Here is a 22,924-nt window from a genome sequence, read left to right on the forward strand (position 1 = left end):
TCTTCCCCTGGGATGATCTTTCCAAGTCTCCTCTGATTTATCCTGGTGAAGCCCCCTGAAGCTGCTCTGGCCTGTCCCTTTCCCAGTGAAGCCATCCTGGAGTGCCTGGCTCTGGCTCCAGCACGCACATCCCGTGCTTTAATCAGGAATTTTATAATTTCTTATAACTTAGAGCAAGGAATAGCTGGGGAAAACAATAGGATTGGGGAGCGGCCAGGCCGTGGTTTGCTGTGGGATCTTCTGGCCTTCACGCAGGGATTTCATAGTGTTGGTCCAAAGAAAACACAAATCCTGGGGATAAAACGACACCATCAGATCAAATTTGGTCTTAAACCAACATTTTGGGGGAGTTTTGTGAAATTTCACACATTTTATTAATATTTTATCATTTTCTCTGTGCTGTTCTGTGTACATGAGTGAGGAAGGGAACACAGCTGTTCCTAAGGAGAAACTCAGTCTGGATACCCAAAACAAGTCTCCAAAGCAGAGCCAGGACTAAGAGGAGAGAGGAAGGGAGGGAAGAGGATCCAGCCTGGTAGGGGATGGATTTGGTCGTGTTCTTCCTTCAACAAATCAACAGAAGTTCATAGAATCATAGGATAAACTCATGGAATCATTAAGGCTGGAAAAGACCTCCGAGGTCATCAAGTCCAACTGTTAGTTCAGGAATGACTGGCAGCTTTGAGGGACAGAATTTTGTAGAAGGCTCCATCAAGGCACAATCTGCATTTCCCACTGCAGAACCCTTTGAGCCGTGACTCCATCCTGCAGCTCTTCCCTTTCCCAAGCCAAGGCTGGCTCGTGCCCGAGGCTGGACAGCCTAAATGCCATTTTTTCCCCCTCTTTTGTGTCGAGCAGACTCGTGTCACTTTTCCTCCTGCCTTTAATTTTGCGTGCGGTGCCTTCAAAGCCGTGCCGGGCGCTCGGGAGCCATTTGGAGCCCGTTAGCGGCGGCCGCGTTGATTGAGGAACCCTGCAGCTCCCGTTTCCAAAAATAAAACTGCCTTTTCTTGGGAGCTTCCCCAGCCTGCTCTGACCACCATCTGCTTCTCATGGAGCAATTTGGACAAATCCCTCCGTTTGTTCCTGGTTCAAAGCCTTTGCTGCCTCCATCTTCCCACACGGGGTGGATGCTGGAGGCTCCATTGAGCGGGGCTGGAGTTTCTCTCCACCAGCACGGAGCTCACTCCCTGCTCATCCTCACCTTGGATTTTGGGCTTCCTGCACGTTAGGGCTGGCCAGGTTGTTGGGCTGGATCTGGAGTGGGCACCCCCAATGTCCTGGTGAAGTTAGAGCAAGGCATGGCAGTGTGACAGTGCCAGGATTATCCCCTTACTCCAGGTGCTCCTGATCCTCCTTCTCTTCCCACTGAGCCTTTTCCCAGTGGTTTCCATTCCCCATCCTGCTCTTAACTGGGAGAGATCTTTTTTAGGAGCTGGGGACTTGGTGTAGTTTAGCTCTTCCCAACATTTGCGTTGTCCTTCTGAACATCCATAATTTTCATCCATGATCCCATTTCTTGGTGGCTCCTCATTCCCTCTGGACATCCATGATGTTCATCCATGATCCCATTCCTTGGTGGCTCCTCATTCCCCCTGGACATCCATGATGTTCATCCATGATCCCATTCCTTGGTGGCTCCTCATTCCCTCTGGACATCCATGATGTTCATCCATGATCCCATTCCTTGGTGGCTCCTCATTCCTCTCTGGACATCCATGGTGTTCATCCATGATCCCATTCCTTGGTGGCTCCCCATTCCCTCTGGACATCCATGATGTTCATCCATGATCCCATTCTTTGGTGGCTCCTCATTCCTCTCTGGACATCCATGATTTTCATCCATGATCCCATTCCTTGGTGGCTCCTCCTTCCCCCCTGGACATCCACGGTGTTCATCCATGATCCCATTCCTTGGTGGCTCCTCATTCCCCCTGGACATCCATGATTTTCATCCATGATCCCATTCCTTGGTGGCTCCTCATTTCCTCTGGACATCCATGATGTTCATCCATGATCCCATTTCTTGGTGGCTCCTCATTCCTCTCTGGACATCCACGGTGTTCATCCATGATCCCATTCCTTGGTGGCTCCTCATTCCTCTCTGGATATCCATGATTTTCATCCATGATCCCATTTCTTGGTGGCTCCTCATTCCCTCTGGGAACAGCCAGATTTAGAGGGATTTTTTGGATATGCTGCTCTGAAAATGAACATTTTTAGGAGTTTAACATGGGAAATAAAAAAATCCTGGCAAAACCCATTGGTGGCAGGTGATTTTGGGGCTTCAGAGCCTGCCCCTGTGGTCACCTCCATCCCACACAAGGTAGGGAGAGGCAAAGTCTTCCCTGCCATCCATAGCTGTGGAATTCTGTAGGAAAATGAAATTAAATCCATAGATGATGGCTGGATGGGGCTTGGAGCACCCTGGCCTGGTGGGAGGTTCCCTGCACGTGGTAGGGGTTGGAACTGGATGAGCTCCAAGGTCCTTCCAGCCCAAACCATTCCATGATTCCATTATATGGATTACATCATTTATAAATATATAAATCCTATATAATTATGGGTTTATCCTGCATCCCTCCTCACTCCAAACAGGCAGCTGCTGTTTCTTTACATTTACTCTGAAAAAACTGGATTTGGAGTACTGTAGCCCATAGCAAACACATAAATAAATTTAAAAAACTTTATTTGAAGGGCATTTTTTGGGAATTTCAATGCCTCTCTTTTTTGTAGATGCTTCAAACTCCATGTGGTGTGTTTGAGCTCCACAGAAGAGCAAAAATCTCTTTAAAAACCTAAAAATCTTGGCCCAAATCCCTTTTTTTTTTTAGCCAGCAGCAGCACTTTTGAAGTGGTTTTGCCTTGTGGACAAACCACAGCAGGGTTTCTTCTCCTTCCCTTTTTTTTTGCTAAAGGAAATTCTCATTTTTAGCCCATCCAGTGCTGGGGGTGAGCACGTTGCTAATGAGCCCCCTGAGCCATTAATTAATTCCCAAACAGCTTTAAAAACTCAAGGAGTTTAAATAAAAGAGGATATTCTGTAAAAGCTGAGAGTCAAGGCAAGGTAAACTCCACATTTCTGAGCATGTGGAAGCTTTAAATTCCCAGCTGGAGCAGCCTTCACCCCCAGGAAATGTCACATCCATCTTTTTTCCCACTCTGCCTCATGCAGGGCCCAAATGAAAGGATATTTTAGGGAAGGTGCTCTGGGAAAGCTGGAATGTCAGCCCAGCTCCCCAAAACAATTTATTTGTGTTAAACTGAGCATCTCCTTCATGATTTAATGGGATTTTTTTGGGGATGCAGCTGCTGCTCCAGCAGGGATGCTCCATCAGGCACAATCCAGCTGGTTCATCACATCCTGCTGGAAATAACTGGGAATTCTTGGGAATTCTGTATTCCTTCAGGAAGGGAACAGAGCAAGGGCTTGATAGAAGCTGGAATTAAACAAAAATGAGCTTTTTTCCCCAACCTTCCAGCACTTGGACAGTCAGGAATGCTGTAAAACCTCTGTAGGATCATGAGCATCGCAGAGGTAAAATGGGATTTGCTCTGGGAATACCAAAATATTCCAATTAAAAATACAATGGAGCATGGAAAGGAGCTGATAAAGCTCATTTCTTACTTGGGGGGACGCACAGTTGGTACCAGTGACATGGGAGAGGCAAAGACATTGTGCTAAACCTGGACTTCAGGGAGGTTCTGCTCCTCATTTCCAGCTCTTCGTCCCTCTTCTTCCATGGTGCCATCTCCAGCTGGAGTTGTCAAGATTTTGGGATCATCCAGTGCCAGCCCTGCCATGGCAGGGACACCTCCCACTGTCCCAGGGTGCTCCAGCCTGGCCTTGGGCACTGCCAGGGATCCAGGGGCAGCCACAGCTGCTCTGGGAATTCCATCCCAGCCAGGAATTCCCAATTCCCAATCTCCCACCCATCCCTGCCCTCTGGCACTGGGAGCCATTCCCTGTGTCCTGTCCCTCCATCCTTGTCCCCAGTCCCTCTCCAGCTCTCCTGGAGCCCCTCCAGGCCCTGCCAGGGGCTCTGAGCTCTCCCTGGAGCTTCTCCTCTCCAGATGAACATTCCCAGCTCTCCAGCCTGGCTCCAGCCCTGCAGCAGCTCTGGGGCCTCCTCTGGACGTTTCCAGCAGCTCCAGGTCTCCCTGTGCTGAGGGAGGAGCTGGATGAGCAGAGGTTTGGGGTTTGGGGTTTGGGGTTTGGGGTTTGCTGCTGCTGCTGAAGGTGTGGTGGCTGCTGGGTCTGATCTCAGCAGCTTCAGCAGCTCCTTGCTCAGAGGGGTCACTCAGAGCTGCTCCTGCTCATCCCCCCGGGGCTGCTTCCCCATCAAACATCAGAGCTTGGGAACACCATGGAAATGGGACCCTGTTGGGAGCTGGGAGCAGCCCAGGGGTGGTCCCTGAGCAGGGGGAGCAGGTGTTGGCCACCAGAGCCAGGATCACAGAGCCATGGAATGTCTCCAGGCTGATGGGACCTGTTGGGATCACCCAGCCCAACTCCTGCTCCTTGCTGGGTCATCTCAAGCTGCCTTGGAGAGCAGGACAGGGACAGCAGGAGCTGCTGCTGGGACACTCTTCTGCCACCTTGGAAGGTGTAGGGCCCTACAGCTCTTTGCCCAAAATTCCACTTGAAACCCATCAAAAATCAAACACCGAGCAGAGGAAATATATGGAAAGCACCACAAAAACCCCCAGAACTTCCTTCAAGAGACCCTTTTCTGGTGGTTCATTGTAAATGTATGGGATTTATGGGGTTCTTGGCTGTTTGGGGTGGTTTTGGGAGCAGCTGGAATTGTGACCCTGCTGGTGGCTTTTCCACAGGAGGTCTATCGCATCCCGAAGAAGAGCCAAGCAGAAAAGGAAAGCAGTGGTAAGTTCCTCACCTTTTTCCATGTTTTCCTCTTCTCCCATGAAACTGCTTCATTTTCCCAGCTGGGAATGTCAGGGGATGTTCTGCCTCCATAGCTCCAACTCCTGGGAAGCAGCTCCTGGCAATGGGGAGGAAAATCTGAGCTGTGGGTGGGGAGAGATGGGGCCTGAGGGTGACATGGAGCAACCTGGAATTAAAATTATGGAATTGGTGAGCTTGGAAAAGCCCTCCCAAGTCTGAGTCCTACCATCCCTCAGCACTGCCAAGGCCATCTCCTCCATGTGGCTTTAAAATCCCTTCAGGATTGAGGACTCCACCCTTGCCCTGTCCCTTTTCCATGAGAAATATTCCCAATATCCAACCCGAACCTCCCCTGGCACTGCTTGAGGCATTTCTAAGAGAGGGGGGGAGCCCTTAACACCCAAATTACAAAATTCCCTCCCTTTTTCCCCTGTTTTCCCAGCAGCTGACCGTGGCAGAGACCCAGGGGGGCTCCGGGATCAGACCCCCACTCCCAAGAACCCCGCGCTGAGCCGGGAGCGCGAGGCGGAGCGGCAGAGCCAGAGCAAGGAGAGGAAGAGGCGCCGAGATTCCCTGTCCCCCCCGTCCTCAGCCTACGAGAGGGGCACAAAGAGGCCAGAGGACAGGCAAGTGCTGGCAGGGAGCTGCCACATTCCAGGCATCTGCCACGTTCCTGGGTAAAACATCCAGGGAAAGCGGGTCTGGGGGTCTCTGGAGTCGCCCAGGAAGGGGGATGGGGGTTTTCTCCTGGAGGAATTCTGGGGGTGAGGTTCAGCCCTGGTGGGAGTTGGGTGGTTCTTGGTGTTGGTGGCTTCTTCTGTGGGATAACTGCACCTCCGTCCTCAGGTGTGGTTTGGGGATGAGGTGGGAAATGAGGGGAGCTGTGCCAGCTGCTGCACACAAATTAGGGATCGTGGAGTGGTTTGCGTTGGAAGGACCTTAAAGCTCATCCAGTCCCACCCCATGGCTTGGGGACACCTTCCACTGTCCCAGGCTGCTCCAAGCCCTGTCCAGCCTGGCCTTGGGCACTTCCAGGGGTGGGGAATCCAGAAATTCCAGGAGGCAGCCCTCCTAATGCAACCTGGATCCTTCAAAACCCATTCCCTTCTCCTGCTCCACCTCTTCCCAATGTGCTGGGAATTGTTCTGAACTTGGAGCAATCCCTGCCTGTACAGGAGGGAGCAGTGCCCAAACCAGGGTTTCTAACTCCAAAACTTCCTTGGCTGAGTGGCTATTCCCTAAAAATCCCTGTGAGGACAGCAGTCCAGGGGGTTTGATCCCAGCAGGCTGCTCCAGGTCTGCCTTTCCTTGGGAATGGTGGTGTCACTGCCACAGCTGAGCATGCAAATTCTAATGAGGAGAAGGAAAATATTCCATGTCCTGCAGTTCAGAGAGCCTGGAGATCGTGTTAAAGGCAGCAGAAATGCCACGGAATTTCCTTTAGAGAAGTCACTTCTCTGTTGTCCCTCTCAAAGCCACTCCATAATTAGGGAACAATTGGTGCCGAGTCAGCCAGACGAGGAAACCTCGCACTGAGCTGGGCTGGGAAAGTTGGAAACATCTGGATGAGAAGTACAGATGTAAATCTATCCCTCTGTAACGAGGCTGGAAACATCCCCAGGAAGTAAAACCTGGATTTTTGGGGTTGTTTTAAACAGAACAAGCGTTTTTTGGATGAGCAGCTGCTGCTCTGGCTCTTCCCCCTGTGCCGTGTCCGTGTTGGTGAAGGACCAAATTCCTTCTCTGGGAAATGTTCTCCCCACTCTGAGCATCCCTCTTTGTTATTCAAGGGATTTAGTATTTTGATTTAAAATAATCAAATAGATGGAGAAAGGAATGCTAAACCCTCGGTTTCCTTCTTCCCACTCCCTCCATGGCAGCTGCTTCTCCTCCAAACTCTCCAGGCAGTGCCAGGAAAGACTTTAATTAGGGAAATCAAACTCCTCCCGGCAATGAGGTTCCCATTAAGGGATCCTGCAGCTCCTCTGGGAATGCCTGGAAACAGCTCCAGCGGATCTGTTGGTAGCAATGTGCTTTTGATATGTAAATGGATCCCAGGAACACAGAATATATGGAGAATATCCTGGATGCTTTGCAGAATCCATTATATTAAGGCTGCAAAGCATTTTTCCTTGTAATCCCTGTTTTACCGCACTCATAACGTCTGGAAATATCCACCTTTGATCTGAAATTTTCCTTGGTTGGGCTTTGATCAAAGTCCTTAGGCTTTTTTTTTTTTTTTCCCTCCTCCTTTAATTCCCTGGAAAAATCCCTCCAGCTGCTGCACGTTTTGGGATGAAAACTCTTAAGGAATTATAAAACCCATCCACACCATTATTTTCTGAAGCTGAAGCTGCGGTCTGGGAGCAAGCAGAATTCCAAACAGGAATGTGCTGCTTGTGATTCCCTTGTTCTTGGCCGTGTCTGCAGCTCCCATGTGGGGGTTCTGGACTGGAAGGATGGAATTCCCACCCCAGCACTGGAATTTGGGGGGGAAGGTGCTGCCTTGTGAGTTGCTCCTGTTTGGGAGCCTCTTCCAAATTCCTTGTTTGTCCTGCTCAGGGAGAACATGGCAGAGCGTTTCCAGCAGGGCCTGTTTGGGTTACCCTGCAGATTGTGCCTTTCCTTGGCTTCTCTTGGAGATGTTCCCTCCCTCTCCAGGTATCCCAGAGCAGCTCCTCCAGACAGCTTCTGTGGTATCCTTGCATCTCCATCAGCACCAGGCTGATGTTGGGCAATCCAGTGGGATTGCTTATTCTCTGCCCTGGCTCCCTGTGGATGAGCAGGTGTTCCTCTTGAGTTGGTCAAACAGCTGGGAAAAGGGAATGTTTTTAGGAATCCGTGCTGTTGTTGGGCATTCCACGTTTCCCTTTTGTCCCTTTTGCTGCTGGGATCAGTGGGTGTTCCTCTTGAGTTGGTCAAACAGCTGGAGAAAGGGGAATGTTTTTAGGAATCCGTGCTGTTGTTGGGCATTCCAGGTGTGGGTGTTCCTCTTGAGTTGGTCAAACAGCTGGAGAAGGGGGAATGTTTTTAGGAATCCGTGCTGTTGTTGGGCATTCCAGGTTTCCCACTGTCCCTTTGCTGCTGGAGCCCCGGGCCCGCAGCTTCCTGAGGCCTCACAGGTGCTTTCCCCGCTCCCTCTCCCCAGATATGACACCCCAGCATCTTCCAAGAAGAAGGTGCGGCCCAAGGACCGCAACAAGCTGTCCACGGAGGAGCGCCGGAAGCTCTTCGAGCAGGAGGTGGCCCAGCGGGAAGCCCAGAAACAGCAGCAGCAGCTCCAGAACCTGGGAATGACCTCTCCTCTTCCCTACGACTCCATGGGCTACGGGACCCCCCACCACAGCTTCATGGGGTACCCACCAGGGTACCCCATGCAGGCCTACGTGGACCCCAGCAACCCCAACGCCGGCAAGGTGCTGCTGCCCACGCCCAGCATGGACTCCATGTGCTCCCCGGCGGGGTACCCCGAGCACTCCCAGACTTTGGTGGGGCACGCGGTGGAGCCGGCGCTGAGCACGGCGCAGCCGGTGCCCGTGGTGCAGCACGTGGCCGCCGCCGCCATGGAGGTGACGGCGCCGCAGTACGTGGGGGCGCAGGGCGACGCCGCCGCCGCGGTGCACCAGGAGCCCAACGTGGCCGTGCTGCCCGTGGCCGCGGCCGGGGCGGTGCAGAGCCAGAGCTACGGCTCCGTGTGGGAGTCCAGCCAGCAGCCCCCCGTGGCCGTGCAGCAGCCCTACTCCCCGGCCCAGTCCCAGCCTGCCATCTACTACCAGGGCCAGACCTGCCAGACCGTGTACGGGGTCACCTCGCCCTACTCGCAGACCACGCCGCCCATCGTGCAGGTAATTCCAGCTGGGAACACCCACGGGACCAGGGCAGCCAGCTGGGGAACACTGGAGTTACTGTGGGAGTGTTGGAGGGCAGGATGGTGGGATGGATGGAGACCAGAGATCTCTGCAGCCGGCGCTGGGAACTTGGGTTTATTGCACAGGGCCTGGGTGCAGGGCCCTGCTGGGATTTGGGGTTATTGCACAGGGCCTGGGTGCAGGGCACTGCTGGGATTTGGGGTTTATTGCACAGGGCCTGGGTGCAGGGCCCTGCTGGGATTTGGGGTTTATTGCACAGGGCCTGGGTGCAGGGCACTGCTGGGATTTGGGGTTTATTGCAGAGGGCCTGGGTGCAGGGCCCTGCTGGGATTTGGGGTTCATTGCACAGGGCCTGGGTTCAGGGCCCTGCTGGGAGCTGCCAGACACAGCTGGAGCAGGACTGAGAGAAGAGAGGGGGAGAGAGGATAAGAGGGTGAGAGAGTAAAAGGGTAAGAGAGCGAGGTTCCCGTTACAATACCATAAATCTTCTTCTGTGTTGAATATTCTGATTCTCACTAACCAATCTAGTACAAGATACAAATCCTATAGCATTTACATACAGCCTATAAGAATCACTACATTACCACACTGTGTTACATTTTAAACCCTACAAACTCCTCTTTGGGCCCTTCTGCCAAGCTGTAGGGTCTGCTCTGCCCCTTGGAGCTGTCTGCAAGCAGAGGGTGTTGTTCCATCAAAAGGGGATCACCTTCAGCCAGCCACACCATTGTTTTCCAGTTCTTCAGTAACTGAGGGATCTCAAAGCTTTCATTTCAGTCTCACTTATAGTTTCCATATTCTCAAAATCTTTTGCCAGACCATCATATTTGTAAGGCTTTCCTGTTTCATCTTCCCCAGCAAGTTACTCACTGTAACTTCTGTGCTTCTCTTGGAGCATCTTCTTAGCTCTTCCCAGCGAGCTTCCTACCCAGGAGTAGAAGGAAAGCACATTCCAGGGTATTCTCCATCTACAAATGGCATAAATTAGAGAATCATGGAATTCTGGAATGGGGATGGTTGGAAGGAACCTTAAAGAGTGTCCAGTGCCATGGCAGGGACACCTTCTGTTATCCCAGATTGCTCCAGGCCCTGTTCAGCCTGTCCTTGGACATTCCAAGGGATGGGAGATACTGAGAACATCCAGGGATGGAGATACTGAGAGCATCCAGGGATGGAGATACTGAGAACATCCAGGGATGGAGATAGTGAGAACATCCAGGGATGGAGATACTGAGAGCATCCAGGGATGGAGATACTGAGAACTTCCAGGGATAAGGGATGCTGAGAACATCCAGGGATGGGGGACATTGAACACATCCAGGGATGGGAGATACTGAGATCATCCAGGAATGGGGATACTGAGAACACCCAGGGATGGGAGATATTGAGAATATCAGGGATGGGGGGTACTGAGAACATCCAGGGATGGGGGATACTGAGAACATCCAGGAATGGGGATACTGAGAACATCCATGGATGGAGATACTGAGAACATCCAGGGATGGGGGATACTGAGAACATCCAGGGATGGGAGATACTGAGAATATCCAGGAATGGGAGATACCTGAGAATATCCAGGGATGGAGATAGTGAGAACATCCAGGGATGGAAATAGTGAGAACATCCAGGGATGTGAGATACTGAGAACATCCAGGGATGGGGGACATTGAACACATCCAGGAATGGGGGATACTGAGAACATCCAGGGATGGAGATACTGAGAACATCCAGAATGAAGATATTGAGAACATCCAGGGATGGGAGATACTGAGAATATCCAGGAATGGAGATACTGAGAGCATCCAGGGATGGAGATACTGAGAACATCCAGGAATGGGAGATAGTGAGAATATCAGGGATGGGGGTTACTGAGAACATCCAGGAATGGAGATATTGAGAACATCCAGGGATGGGGGATGCTGAGAACATTCTGGGATGGGGGGATATTGAACACATCCAGGGATTGGGGATACTGAGAACATGCAGGGATTGGAGACGTTGAGCACATCCAGGGGTGATGATTCCACAGTTGTTGGGCCCAATCAGGAATTTGCAGCTTGCAGGAGTATTTTGGTTTTTTGACTGTTGAATGGAGATTGTGGATAAAAGCTGAGTAAAACATGGATGTGGGATCTCAACTTCCACTGGCTTTTAAAAGTAGAGTCTGGAGCTACCAGAATTAATGATATTACAAAAATCTGAGGATAATATTGGGAAGGAATTCCTGGCTGTGAGGGTGAGGAGGGGCTGGGCTGGGATTCCCAGAGCAGCTGTGGCTGCCCCTGGATCCCTGGAGGTGTCCAAGGCCAGGCTGGACAGGGCTGGGAGCACCTGGTCTGGTGGAAGCTGCGCTCCTGCAGTGAAGGTTTTTTTGGGAACAGCAGCTGATTGTGGTTCCCTGTTGCAGAGCTATGCCCAGCCAGGTCTGCAGTACATCCAGGGCCAGCAGATCTACACGGCTCACCCACAGGGAGTCATCGTGCAGCCCCCCACGGCCGTCACCACCATCGTGGCGGCCGGGCAGCCCCAGCCCATCCAGCAGGTGAGCATCCACAGGGATGGGGAGGTGTTTTCCTGTGGGATAAAGAGCTGCCAGGGCACCTTTTGTGAGCCCTCACAACTTTAATTTCATCCCTTCCGTGCTGTCTGCAGCCAGAGCTGGTGGTCACCAACAACCTCCTGGATCTGCCTCCGCCTTCCCCTCCCAAACCCAAAACCATCGTCCTCCCTCCCAACTGGAAAACAGCCCGGGATCCTGAGGGAAAGATCTACTACTACCACGTGGTCACCAGGTGGGTGTGTGTGACAGTGGTCACAGGGGTCTTCAGGTGAGGGAAGAGATGAGAATGTTGACTCCATGTTCAGAAGGCTTGATTTATTAGTTTATGCTATATATATATTACATTATAACTAACTAAATAGAATAGAAGGAAAGGTTTCCTCTCAGAAGGCTAGCTAAGAATAGAATGGAAAGGAATGATAACAAAAGGCAGCTCTCTGAGACTCAGTCCGAGATAGCTCAGCCTTGATTGGCCATTAATGTTTATAATTAAACATCCAAGATGGGCCGATCACAGATGCCCCTGCTGCATTCCACAGCAGCAGATAATCAATGTTTACACTTTGTTCCTGAGGCCTCTCAGCTTCTCAGAAGGGAGAAAATCCCAAGAAAGGATTTTTAGTGCAAAGGTGTCTGCGACAGGTGTGGGCATCGCTGGCCGCTGTCCCCAGGTGCCACATCCACAGGGCTGGGATGGGCCCTGCACCCTGTCCAGGACAGCCCTTTCCTTGAAGGAGCTTTCCCAGTATCCAACCTGAACATCCCCTGGCACAGCTTGAGGCCGTTCCCTCTTGTCCTGTTCTTTGTTTTTTGGGAGAAGAGCCCAGCTCCCACCTCCATGGGAAGAAACACAATTTTCCCAATGTTTTTCCTACACCTTTCCCATTACTTTTGGAAAGAACCAAGTTTTGGATCAATCCCTATGAATTTACCTGAAATTAAAATGAGTTTTGAGCTTCTAAAAAGGTATTTTTAAAAAATTTCCAACCTCCATGGGAGGTGTGGATGAGTTTCCACCTCCGAAAGGATAAGCAGGAATATTTCCCTCCATATCCTTTTCCTGCTGTCAGTTGTTACTCCTGGCACACATTTCCCTGCATCCATAAATCTTTTCCTTCTCCCTCCTGGATTCCTCCCTGCTCCAGCAGAGCAGGAGACCTTCAAACACCTGGAATTGAAACCAGTGGAGCAGGAATTGGTGAACTGTGTTGTTGGGAAGTTTGGGATGAGATGAGGAGACCCAAGGAGGCTGAACCTTCCCTGGGCTCTCTGCTGGGATGTTCCCACCTTTCCATGCTGGGAATTCCATCCTGGTGGTGAACATCCTTGATGTCACAGCGTCACCATGGTAGCAAATGGTGCAGATTCCCTTTTTTTCTGTTCTTCCTGCTTGGTTTTGATCTTCTCCAACTTAGAAACCTTCAAATCAGGAGCAGTGCTGTGAATTCCACGTGTCAGGAGTTCTGATGGAATCTGGATGTCCCAGCTGATGGGACAACCCACGAGCAGGTCCCAGTTTCCCTCAGGAGGTGACAGTGGTGTGTTTCCCTCCCTGCAGACAAACCCAGTGGGATCCCCCCACGTGGGACAGCCCCGGGGACGACGCCAGCCTGGAGCACGAGGCCGAGATGGACCTGGGCACCCCCACGTACGACGAGAACCCCATGAAGGTGAGGGGCACAAATCTTGGGCACACACCATGGAGCTCCTCACTGTGGAGCTGGGAGGTGCCAGGGGCACAGAAGTGACCCCGGATCCTTTGGAGTGGCTCTGTTGGCCACACTCAGGTTGGTTCTGGTGTTGAATGGACACTGGACTCCCTGAAGTTCCGCCCTGGATTCCAACCTCTGTGTGGAACTGGCCAGAAAAGTGGGAATGAGGGGGAGTAACATTGAAAGAGGACAAAATAAGGGTGTAGCTCAGGAGCCTTTCCCACCCCTTTCTGATTCCTTAACAAGCTGGAGAAAATCCATGGAAAGAGAGGAGTCAATTCTCCTGCTGCTCCATTGCTCCCACGTTCCCGGGGTTTTCCTGGAGGTGTTGTCCATCCTGCAGCTCCCAGGGACACCCCACGTGGCTGCTGTTGCCTCTCCATGTGCTGCCAGGATGCCAAGGGTTAATCCCATTCCCAGCCAGGAATCCTGGCGAGTTCACTCCGATGAAATTACAAATATTTATCTCCCTGGAAAAAAGTTAATTGGGAAATGAGCTCAGAGCTGGCACTCCCTGCTCAGCCAAGGGGCTGTTGCTTCCACAGAGGAATCCAGGGAAGCCTTTTCAAGGATTTTTATCCTTGGATCAGTGTCACATTTATCCCATGATATTCTGGGATCTTGGGGTTGCAAGTATTGTTGAAGGATATTGGGATTGAGCAAGAAAATGTTAATTGGAGGCTCCATAGGGAGATTTGAAGCTGGAATAGGTGGGAAATGCATCCCTGTGGAGGGATGAGCTGAAGTTCAGTGGTGGAGAGCAGCTTGGAGATGTTTGGGAGCATCCCTGGGGTGGGAATGAGGTGCTGAGGAGAACATTGGGCTCTTGTGAGCAGGGAAATCGATCAGTGCTGGTGCTTTTCTGCTTGGGAGTTGTTCTCCCATGGAGTTCTGAGGGTCTCGGTGCTGCCTGCACAGCAGAGGGAGCAGCAGGGGAAGGTGCTTCCATAGATGTGGCCTTTTATCCCAGAAATTGGGATAAATATGAGGCAAGGGCTGGGGTGACCATCCAAGGGCTTCACCTCAGGCTGGACATGGAACTGGCTGCTCCTTCAGGTTTTGTTGCTTACTCCAAACCTGAATTTCCCTGAATCCCTCATTCCTAAACGAGCCGTGGCTCTGGCTGACCTCAGGCTGGGGTGGTTCCCGCTCACTCCAGAGCTTTAATTCCTTTCTTCTGGGCCAGGGTGGCCGGAAGGTCGGGATTTTGCTGGCACTGAACTCCCGTGGTCGCAGCTCCTGCCTCCAACGCTCCCACCCTGAAATTACAGCCACATTCCTTGGATCTTTTACCCTCCTCCCCACCCCACACCTTTCCCAGATGGATTAAACCCACCCAGGAGGGATTAAACCCACTGGCACCGTGTCTGACAGCTGCTGCTGCTATTCCCAGTGTTCCTGGGCTGTGGGGGAGGATTTTGATGGAAAGGCACAAGAGGAGTGAGAAGCCAGGATCGCCGTTCCCTTTAAAGCACACTTGAAATCCTGATTTTCCCTTGGAAAATGGCTTTCCTGAGGGAGTGGCCCTGCAGGAAGGCAGGCAGGCCGGATGCTGAAGGTTTTGCATCCTTTTAGATGGAAAAAGTTTGGATTTGGGATGAGTTTGTCCCTTCCCATTGGTTCTCCATGGGAAGGTTGGTGTCAGAGGAGCAGATCCCAGCTGCTGGAAAAGAGAACTCCAGGTTTTCCCAAGTGTTTGGCTTTCTGCTCCCATCCCAGGCTGGTTTTCCCCCCATCTTTGTGGCCTCTCCATTCCCATCTCCCCCAGAGGCTGGAAAACAGGGACAGCACCATTCTGGGGATTTTCCTGTGTTAGTTTTCCTGGCAGCCTTAGGGTTATGGGATTTCACTTCGGAGGGATGAGGGAGGAAGGCCTTGATACGGAGGTTTTGATATTAAAATAAATTTAAAATGGAGTTTTAGCCTAAAATTAGGAAGAATTCCCCAAGGAGGAATGGGCACCTTGGCACAAGGAGGAGCTTGGAAACTGAGTTTTCATTTCTCCTCCTCATCCTTCCCTGCCAACTTTGACACCAGTTTTTGCCCTCTTCCCATGTGGAGAGGGGTTGGATGGGGAAGGGTTTGGGGACAGAGAAGGGTTTGGAGATGGAGAAGGGTTTGGTGGAGAAAGGTTTGGGTGGAGGAGAAGGGATTGCTGGAGAAGGATTTGGGGATGAAGAAGGGATTGCTGATGGAGAAGGATCCATCATGTAGAAGGGATTGGGGGTGGAGAAGGATTCGGAGTAGAAAAAGGTTTGGTGATGGAGAAGGATTTTGGAGTGAAGAAGGGATTGGTTATGGAGAAGAATTTAGTGATTGAGAAGAATTTAATGATAGAAAAGGGATTGGTAATGGAGAGGGAATTTGGGGATGGAGAATGATTTGGTGGGGAAGGGTTTGGGGATAGAGTAGGATCTGGGAGTGGAGAAGGATTTGGGGCAGTTTGGTTTGGGGATGACAAAGAGTTTGGGAATGAAAAAGGGTTTGGGAATGACGAGGGGTTTGGGAAGGGTTTGAGAATGACGAGGAGTTTGAGAAGGGTTTGGGAATCATGAGGGATTTGAGAAGGGTTTGGAAATCGTGAGGGGTTCAGGAATGGGGAAGGGTTTGGGAATGATGAGGGGTTTGGGAATGGGGAAGGGTTTCAGAAGGGTTTGGGAGTGACAAGGAGTTCAGGAAGGGTTTGGGAACAGTGGGGCTCGGGAATGATGAGAGATTTGGGAATGACAAAGGGTTTGGGAAGGGTTTGGGAATAATGAGGTATTTAGGAAGGGTTTGGGAATGATGAAGGGTTTGAAAAGGGTTTGGGAATGACCAGGGGTTTGGGAATGACAAAGGGTTTGGGAATGAGGAGGCTTTGGGAATGAGGAGGGTTTGGGAATGAGGAGGGTTTGGGAATGAAGAGGGTTTGGGAATGAGGAGGGTTTGGGAATGAGGAGGGTTTGGGAATGAAGAGGGTTTGGGAATGAAGAGGGTTTGAGAATGAGGAGGGTTTGGGAATGAGGAGGGGCTCGGGAATGAGGAGGGGTTCAGGAAAGGTTTGGGAATGAGGAGGCTTTGGGAATGAGGAGGCTTTGGGAGTGAGGAGGCTTTGGGAATGAGGAGGCTTTGGGAATGAGGAGGGGCTCGGGAATGAGGAGGGGTTCAGGAAAGGTTTGGGAATGAGGAGGGTTTGGGAATGAGTAGGGTTTGGGAATGAGGAGGCTTTGGGAATGAGGGGGCTTTGGGAATGAGGAGGGTTTGGGAATGAGGAGGCTTTGGGAATGAGGAGGCTTTGGGAATGAGGAGGGGCTCGGGAATGAGGAGGGGTTCAGGAAAGGTTTGGGAATGAGGAGGCTTTGGGAGTGAGGAGGCTTTGGGAGTGGCTTTGCCGATGGAGCTCTGCAGCCATCCCGGGCCATCTGCTCCCCATTCTCGGCCTTTTGAAGTGGCGCCGAGCCTGGGGCTGGAGCAGGAGCTTTGATGTCCCTGCTCCGGCCAAGCCCCGGCCATAAAACCTCCCTGGCACGGCTGATTTACACCCTGTCCCTGTGCTCCCGGGTTTTGCAGCTCTGCCCCACAGCCAGGCACATTTTTAGGGATTGAAAGGGATTTTTTCCTGCTTTTTTTCAGTGTCAAATACTTTTAAAAAGTGGGATTTTTTAAATTAAAAGAAATATTGGGACATCATCAAAGAGCAGGAGGAGAAGGGAAACCTCCCCCAGCTTTCCAAACCTTTAACAAATCCTTTTGTTCTCCCTGTCCTTACAATCCAAGTTGGGATGACCTGGATCCCAGACCTCTCCCAGAAAATGCTGCTGGTGCAGGGATGCTGCTTTTCCCTCCTCAGGCTCCAGGGAGATGGAAGAGTTTGGGATGGGAGCGTGTGGGAGGTGGGTGTGGATCTAGAGTGAAGGGATGGGCTCTGGGATGCAGCTGGAGTGGATTCTACTCCTTTAGTAAATCAGGGATCAGTACTCAGGGAAGCAGCCAGAAATTCCTAGAAAATTCCCTTTATCTTGACTGTAGCTAAAGATAATCCGTGTGAATGCTTGTGGGGCGCCCCAGCCCTCCCAGCAAATTCCTGAAGGAAAATCCACCGCCACAGAACTTATTCCCACTGTGGATGAGCCTGATTTCCCCAGGACATGCTCCTGCTCTTTTTCCAGCTTTTTTCCCAAAGAAAACAAGAACAAGGAGTGGTCCCCGTGCCTCCCAGGCCAGGAGTGTGCTGGGAATTGTGCCAGGATTGGGCTGGGAAATGTGTTGGGACCGAGCTGGGGAGTGGCAGGAGCAGGGCTGGGAAATGCTGGGACTGTGCTGGGATCAGACTGGAAATTGTGTCTGGACTGGGGCGAGGAGCCTGCTGGCATTGGGATGGGGAGCTCACTGGGATTGGGCTGGGAATGCCTGCCTTGGGGTGTGGAGCGTGCCAGGACTGGGCTGGGAAACTCACCAGGAATGAGCTGGGAAGTGTGCCTGGACCAGACTGGGATTGGGCTGGGAAGTTCACTGGGATGAACTGGGAAAGTCACCTGAAAGTTCACCAGGATTGAAGTGGGGAATGCACCAGGGCTGTGTGGGGAAGTTTGCTGGATAAGGCTGGGAAGAGCACCAGGAGAGGGCAGGGAAGTTCTTGAGGCCAGGCTGGGAAATCCCTGGTTTGGGGTGGGAGCGTGGTGGCATTTGTCTGGGAATTGTACCTGGATCAGCCTGGGAAACATGCTGGGAAGGCTGTTGGGAATGGGCTGAGGAGAGCACTGGAATGGGCCTGGAGGCTTCTCAGAACTGGGCTGAGAAGCTCGTTGGGATCAGGCTGGGAAGATCTGGATTGGACTGGGGGGAGTGCTGGCATTGGGCTGGAATGGGCTGGGAATGTCCCTGGGAATGGGCTGGGAATGGGCTGGAAGCTGTGCTGCCCACCAGGCTGTGGGACAGGAGCGCTGTCCCCAAGGCAGGACCAGGGAATCATTTCCATCCTTGTGCTCCTCTCCAGTCTTCCAAGAAGCCCAAGACGGCCGAGGCCGACACGTCCAGCGAGCTGGCCAAGAAGAGCAAGGAGGTGTTCAGGAAAGAGGTGAGGGATGGGGTGGGGTGGGATAATGGGATGGGATGGGATGGGATGGGATGGGATGGGATGGGATGGGATGGGATGGGATGGGATGGGATGGGGTGGGGTGGGGTGGGATGGGATGGGATGGTGGCAGCAGGGAGTGGATCCAGCACTCTGTGTGTGTCCCACAGATGTCCCAGTTCATCGTGCAGTGCCTGAATCCCTACAGAAAACCCGACTGCAAGGTGGGCCGGATCACCACCACCGAGGACTTCAAACACCTGGCACGCAAGGTGGGAACGTGGGAATGTGGGGGGACACGGAGGGTGCAGAGACATGGGATACAAGGACTTGGGAACACGAGGAGTACGGGAACATGGGGACATGGATACGGAGACACAGGGACCTGGTCACACACAGAGCACGGGGACAAAGGATGTGGAGACATGGAGGGTAGTGGGACATGGGGACGTGGGACATGGGAGCATGGGGACACAGGAATGTGGGGACATGGGGATGTGGGGTTTGGGAACATGGACACAGGAACATGGGGACACAGGAATGTGGGGACATAGGGACAGTGGATACAGGGAACATGGACACAGGAACATGGAGACACAGGAATGTGGAGACAAAGGGACAATGGGTACAGGGAACATGGGGATGTGGGACTTGGGAACATGGACACGGGAACATGGGGACACAGGAATGTGGGGACATGGGGACAGTGGGTATGGGGACATGGGGATGTGGGACATGGGAACATGGGGACATGGGGATGCTGAAACATGAGGACACAGGGACATGGAGGACAGGGACATGAAGATGTGGGTCCATGGGGACACATGGAGGATAGAGGGATATGGGAACACAGGGAAATAGGGTTTAAGGAGTTGGGAACAGGAGGGGTGGGGGAGCTTGGGAATACAGAGACAAGGAGGATGTGGGACATGGGAACATGGAGGGTACAGGAACATGGGGACACAGGGATAAAGGGACATGGGGACACTGGGACACTGAGATGTAGGAACACGGTGCAGGAACATAGGGACACAAGGACATGGGAAGTACAGGACACAGGGATTTGGGGACACAGGGATGTGTGGGACATGAGGACATGGGAGGTACAGGGACAATGGGGTATGGGGACATGGGGACCAAGGGATGGCCCAGGAAATGGGATTGTGTCATTCCAACTGCCTCCAGCTCCTTGGAGGATGAGGGAAGGGAAGGAGAAATGGTGGAGGGATATTGGGAGAACAGCAGGAAATATTTAGGGAGTATTTGGGGAATAACAGGAGAGGTTTGGGAAATAATATGACAGCAGCTGAGGGAATATTTGGTGTATAACAGGGAATAATTGGGGAATAATTGGGGAATACTGGATAAATAATGTGGAGGAATAATAGGAAATATTTAGGGAATATTTGGGGAATAATAGCAAATTGAATATTCGGAATCATTTGGGGAATATTTGGGAAGTAATATAAAAATAATTTACGGAGTAATAGGAAGTATTTGGGGAAGAACAGGAAATATTTGGGGAGTAATAGGAAAGTAGCTTGGAAAGAACAGTAGATATTGGGAGAACAATAGTAAATATTTAGGGAATATTTGGGGAATATTTGAGGAATATTTGAGGAATATTTGGGGAATAAGAGGAAAGATTTGGGCAATAATATTTTGGGAATATTTGGGGAATATTTCAGGAATATTTGGGGAATATTATAACAATGGCTTGGGCAATATCTGGAAGTAACGGAATATTTGAGGAATAATAGGAAAATAGCTTGGGGAATGTTTGGAAAATAACAGCAGATATTTGGGGAACACTACCAAATATTTCAGGAATATTTAGGGAATATTTGAGGAATATTTGGGGAATAATAGGAAAATAGTTTGGGAATGTTTAGAAAATAACAGCAGATATTGAAGGAACAATCCCAAATAATCAGGGAATATTTCAGGAATATTTGAGGAATATTTGGGGAACATTTGGGGAATAATATAACAATGGCTTCGGCAATATCTGGAAGTAACGAAATATTTGGGAAATAATAGGAAAATAGCCTGGGAATGCTTGGAAAATAACAACAGATATTGAGGGAACAACCCCAAATATTTTGGAAATACTTGGGGGAATATTTGAGGAATATTTGGGGAACATTTGGGGAATAATTTAACAATGGCTTGGGCAATATCTGGAAGTATTGGAATATTTAGGGAATATTTGGGAGATACTTGGGGAGTATTTTGGGGAATATTTGAGGACTATTTGAGGACTATTTGGGGACTATTGGGGAATATTTGGGGAACAATATAGCAATAGCTTGGGCAGTATCTGGAAATAAGAGGGGGAATATTTGTGGAATAATAAGAAAATAGGGAATAATAAGAAATTGGGAATGCTTGGAAAATAACAGCAGATATTGAGGGAACAATGCCAAATATTTAGAGAATATTTTGGGAATAGTATGACAGTGGCTCAGGGAATATTTGGGAATAGGAGGAAGCATCTGGAAGTGCCCTGGGGAGTGGCCAGGCCGGGCTGGGTGGGGATTGCAGGCTGACTCCAGCATTCCCCCAGCTGACCCACGGGGTGATGAACAAGGAGCTCAAGTACTGCAAGAACCCCGAGGACCTGGAGTGCAACGAGAACGTCAAACACAAAACCAAGGAGTACATCAAGAAGTACATGCAGAAATTCGGGATCCTCTACAAGCCCAAAGAGGACACGGAGCTGGAATAGCCCCTGGAATAACCCCCGGCCCCCGCTGCCGCTGGGGTTCGCCCTCCCGAGCCACCAACCTGTGAATTTATTATTATTATTATATTATTATTATTATTATTATGACGATGGATTTTTGGTTTTTTAAGGAAAACAAACTTGGTTCCCGTCGCTGAGCACGAGCTGGGCTTTCCCAAGCCTGCTTTTGCTGCTGCAGGCTTTGCCAAGCCCGGCTCTGGCGGCGCTGCTCCCAAGCTCTGTATTATATTTTAACGTATATGTGAATATATTGATAATAATTTGCTTTTTTCCCCGTTGCTTTCAGCCTCAAACATCCCAATCCCACGGGAATGTTTGGCAGGAGACTTTGGGGGGTTATTCCCGGATTTTTAATTTTTTTTTCTTTTTTTTTTGGTTGTTTCCTTGGTTTTTCCTTTTGGTTCTGCGAGGTTTCCTCCGTTTCCCTGTAAATACTGCGGATTTCTGGCCATGTTGATAAGATTGATTTTACTGCTTCGAGCATTTTACTTTATCCAATTTTTACGGAACTTTTTATGTAAAAAAAAAAGGAGCAAAAAAAGAGAAAAAATAAAAAATCAAAAGAAAAACAAAACAAAACAAAACAAAACCACAAAAAACAAACCCCAAAATCGACGCTGGGCAGGGCCACAAGGGGGACCTGGCTTGGGATGTCCCCTCTCCCTTGGGGACCTCCTGTCACCCTCAGCATTCCCGGGAATCTGGACCCCCTGGGAAGGGAAGTTTGGGGTGACCTGGGAGCATTTTGGGGTTAGAAATGGCTTTTTCTGTCCCCAGTGCCACCTGCCTTGGGGTCTTTGGGGTGTCCCCTCCTCCTCCTCGGGCTGGTCTGGGTGGGTGTGGGACACACGGACACCCTGGGACACGTCCTGGTGACACACGTGGGTGCCCAAGGACACACGGACACCTGAGGGGTCCCATCCTTGGGCCATGGCCCTGGGGACATAGGGGACACCTGGGGACACCCAGCCCAGACACCTGAGCACTCACATCACAGGGATGCAGGGACACATCCTGGGGACAAAGGGACACCTGGGGAACATTCTGGGGACTCATGGTCAGCTGGGGACACTTGGGAGACCCCAGGGGGGCACATTCCAGGGACAAACAGACACCTGAAGGGACACCTGGGAATACCTGGACACCTGAAGGGACACATCCCATGGACACTGGGGACACCCAAGGGAAGACATTATGGGGACAGACACCAGGAGGGACACCTGGGAATACTTCCACACTTGAAGGGACACATCCCAGGGACACTTGGGGACACTGGGGACAAGCAGGCACCTTGTGACACTCAGGACACATCCCTGGAACACGCATGGACACACAGACACCTGAGGACACAAACCCTGGTGGCACCCAGTGTCACGTTTAATGCCCCCACCCAGGCACCAGCCACGGCAAGTCCCCATCCCACCCACCAGAATCCCTACAAAAGTACAAAACCCACGTAAAAAAATTCCCCAGGAATCCATCGGGAAGCGGGAGCACCGCCGGGAGCAGCCGGTGTCCCCCGGTGTCACACGGCGGAGGGGATGTCCCCCGGTGTCACACGGCGGAGGTGATGTCCCCCGGTGTCCCCGCGGGGCCGGGGCCGCGCCGGTCGCTGCCGGGCGCTCCCAGCTCCAGCAGCCGCTCCAGCTCTCCCGGCTCCTCCTGGCGCCGCGGGGACCCCGGCAGCGGGGAGGGACCCTCGGGGGGCGCTGCGGGCAGGGACGGGGTCAGCGCCCCGGAATCACCCCGGGACCGACGGAGCGACGGGCGGGGGCGGCTCCCGACCCGCTTGGGAAGTGTGGGGGACCCCCGAGCCATCCAGGTGCTCCCCGATCCCACTGGGGGCTTCCCAACCTCATCCAAGCGCTCCCTAATCCCATTTAAGGGCTTCCCCACCGCTTTGGGTGCTCCCCAGCCCCAGCCCGTGCTCCCCGACCCCTTCCAGGTGTTCCCCAATCCCATTTAGGGGCTCCCCGACCTCATCCAGGTGCTCGGTGATCCCATCCCATCCCACCCCATCCCACCCCATCCCCATCCTCATCCTCATCCCATCCACCCCAAAATTCTCAGGTGCCCCC

The 22,924-nt window shown here is 51.7% G+C and overlaps 1 protein-coding gene across 1 annotated transcript in view; it reads left to right on the forward strand.

Annotated features, from left to right (window-relative positions):
• The window catches only part of SETD2 (SET domain containing 2, histone lysine methyltransferase), a 57,124-nt gene extending 35,714 nt beyond the window's left edge, over positions 1-21,410 (forward strand). The window contains exons 13-21 of the mRNA XM_058026786.1: positions 4,837-4,885; positions 5,349-5,532; positions 8,055-8,751; positions 11,183-11,317; positions 11,428-11,567; positions 12,894-13,005; positions 18,023-18,103; positions 18,271-18,372; positions 20,667-21,410. Coding sequence (XP_057882769.1) covers positions 4,837-4,885; positions 5,349-5,532; positions 8,055-8,751; positions 11,183-11,317; positions 11,428-11,567; positions 12,894-13,005; positions 18,023-18,103; positions 18,271-18,372; positions 20,667-20,828 — 1,662 coding nt within the window. The 3' untranslated portion in view covers positions 20,829-21,410. The remainder of the gene's footprint in view (positions 1-4,836; positions 4,886-5,348; positions 5,533-8,054; positions 8,752-11,182; positions 11,318-11,427; positions 11,568-12,893; positions 13,006-18,022; positions 18,104-18,270; positions 18,373-20,666) is intronic.
• Positions 21,411-22,924: the final 1,514 nt, after the last annotated feature.

Source organism: Melospiza georgiana, chromosome 1 (assembly GCF_028018845.1).
Source record: "Melospiza georgiana isolate bMelGeo1 chromosome 1, bMelGeo1.pri, whole genome shotgun sequence".
Taxonomy (NCBI): domain Eukaryota; kingdom Metazoa; phylum Chordata; class Aves; order Passeriformes; family Passerellidae; genus Melospiza; species Melospiza georgiana.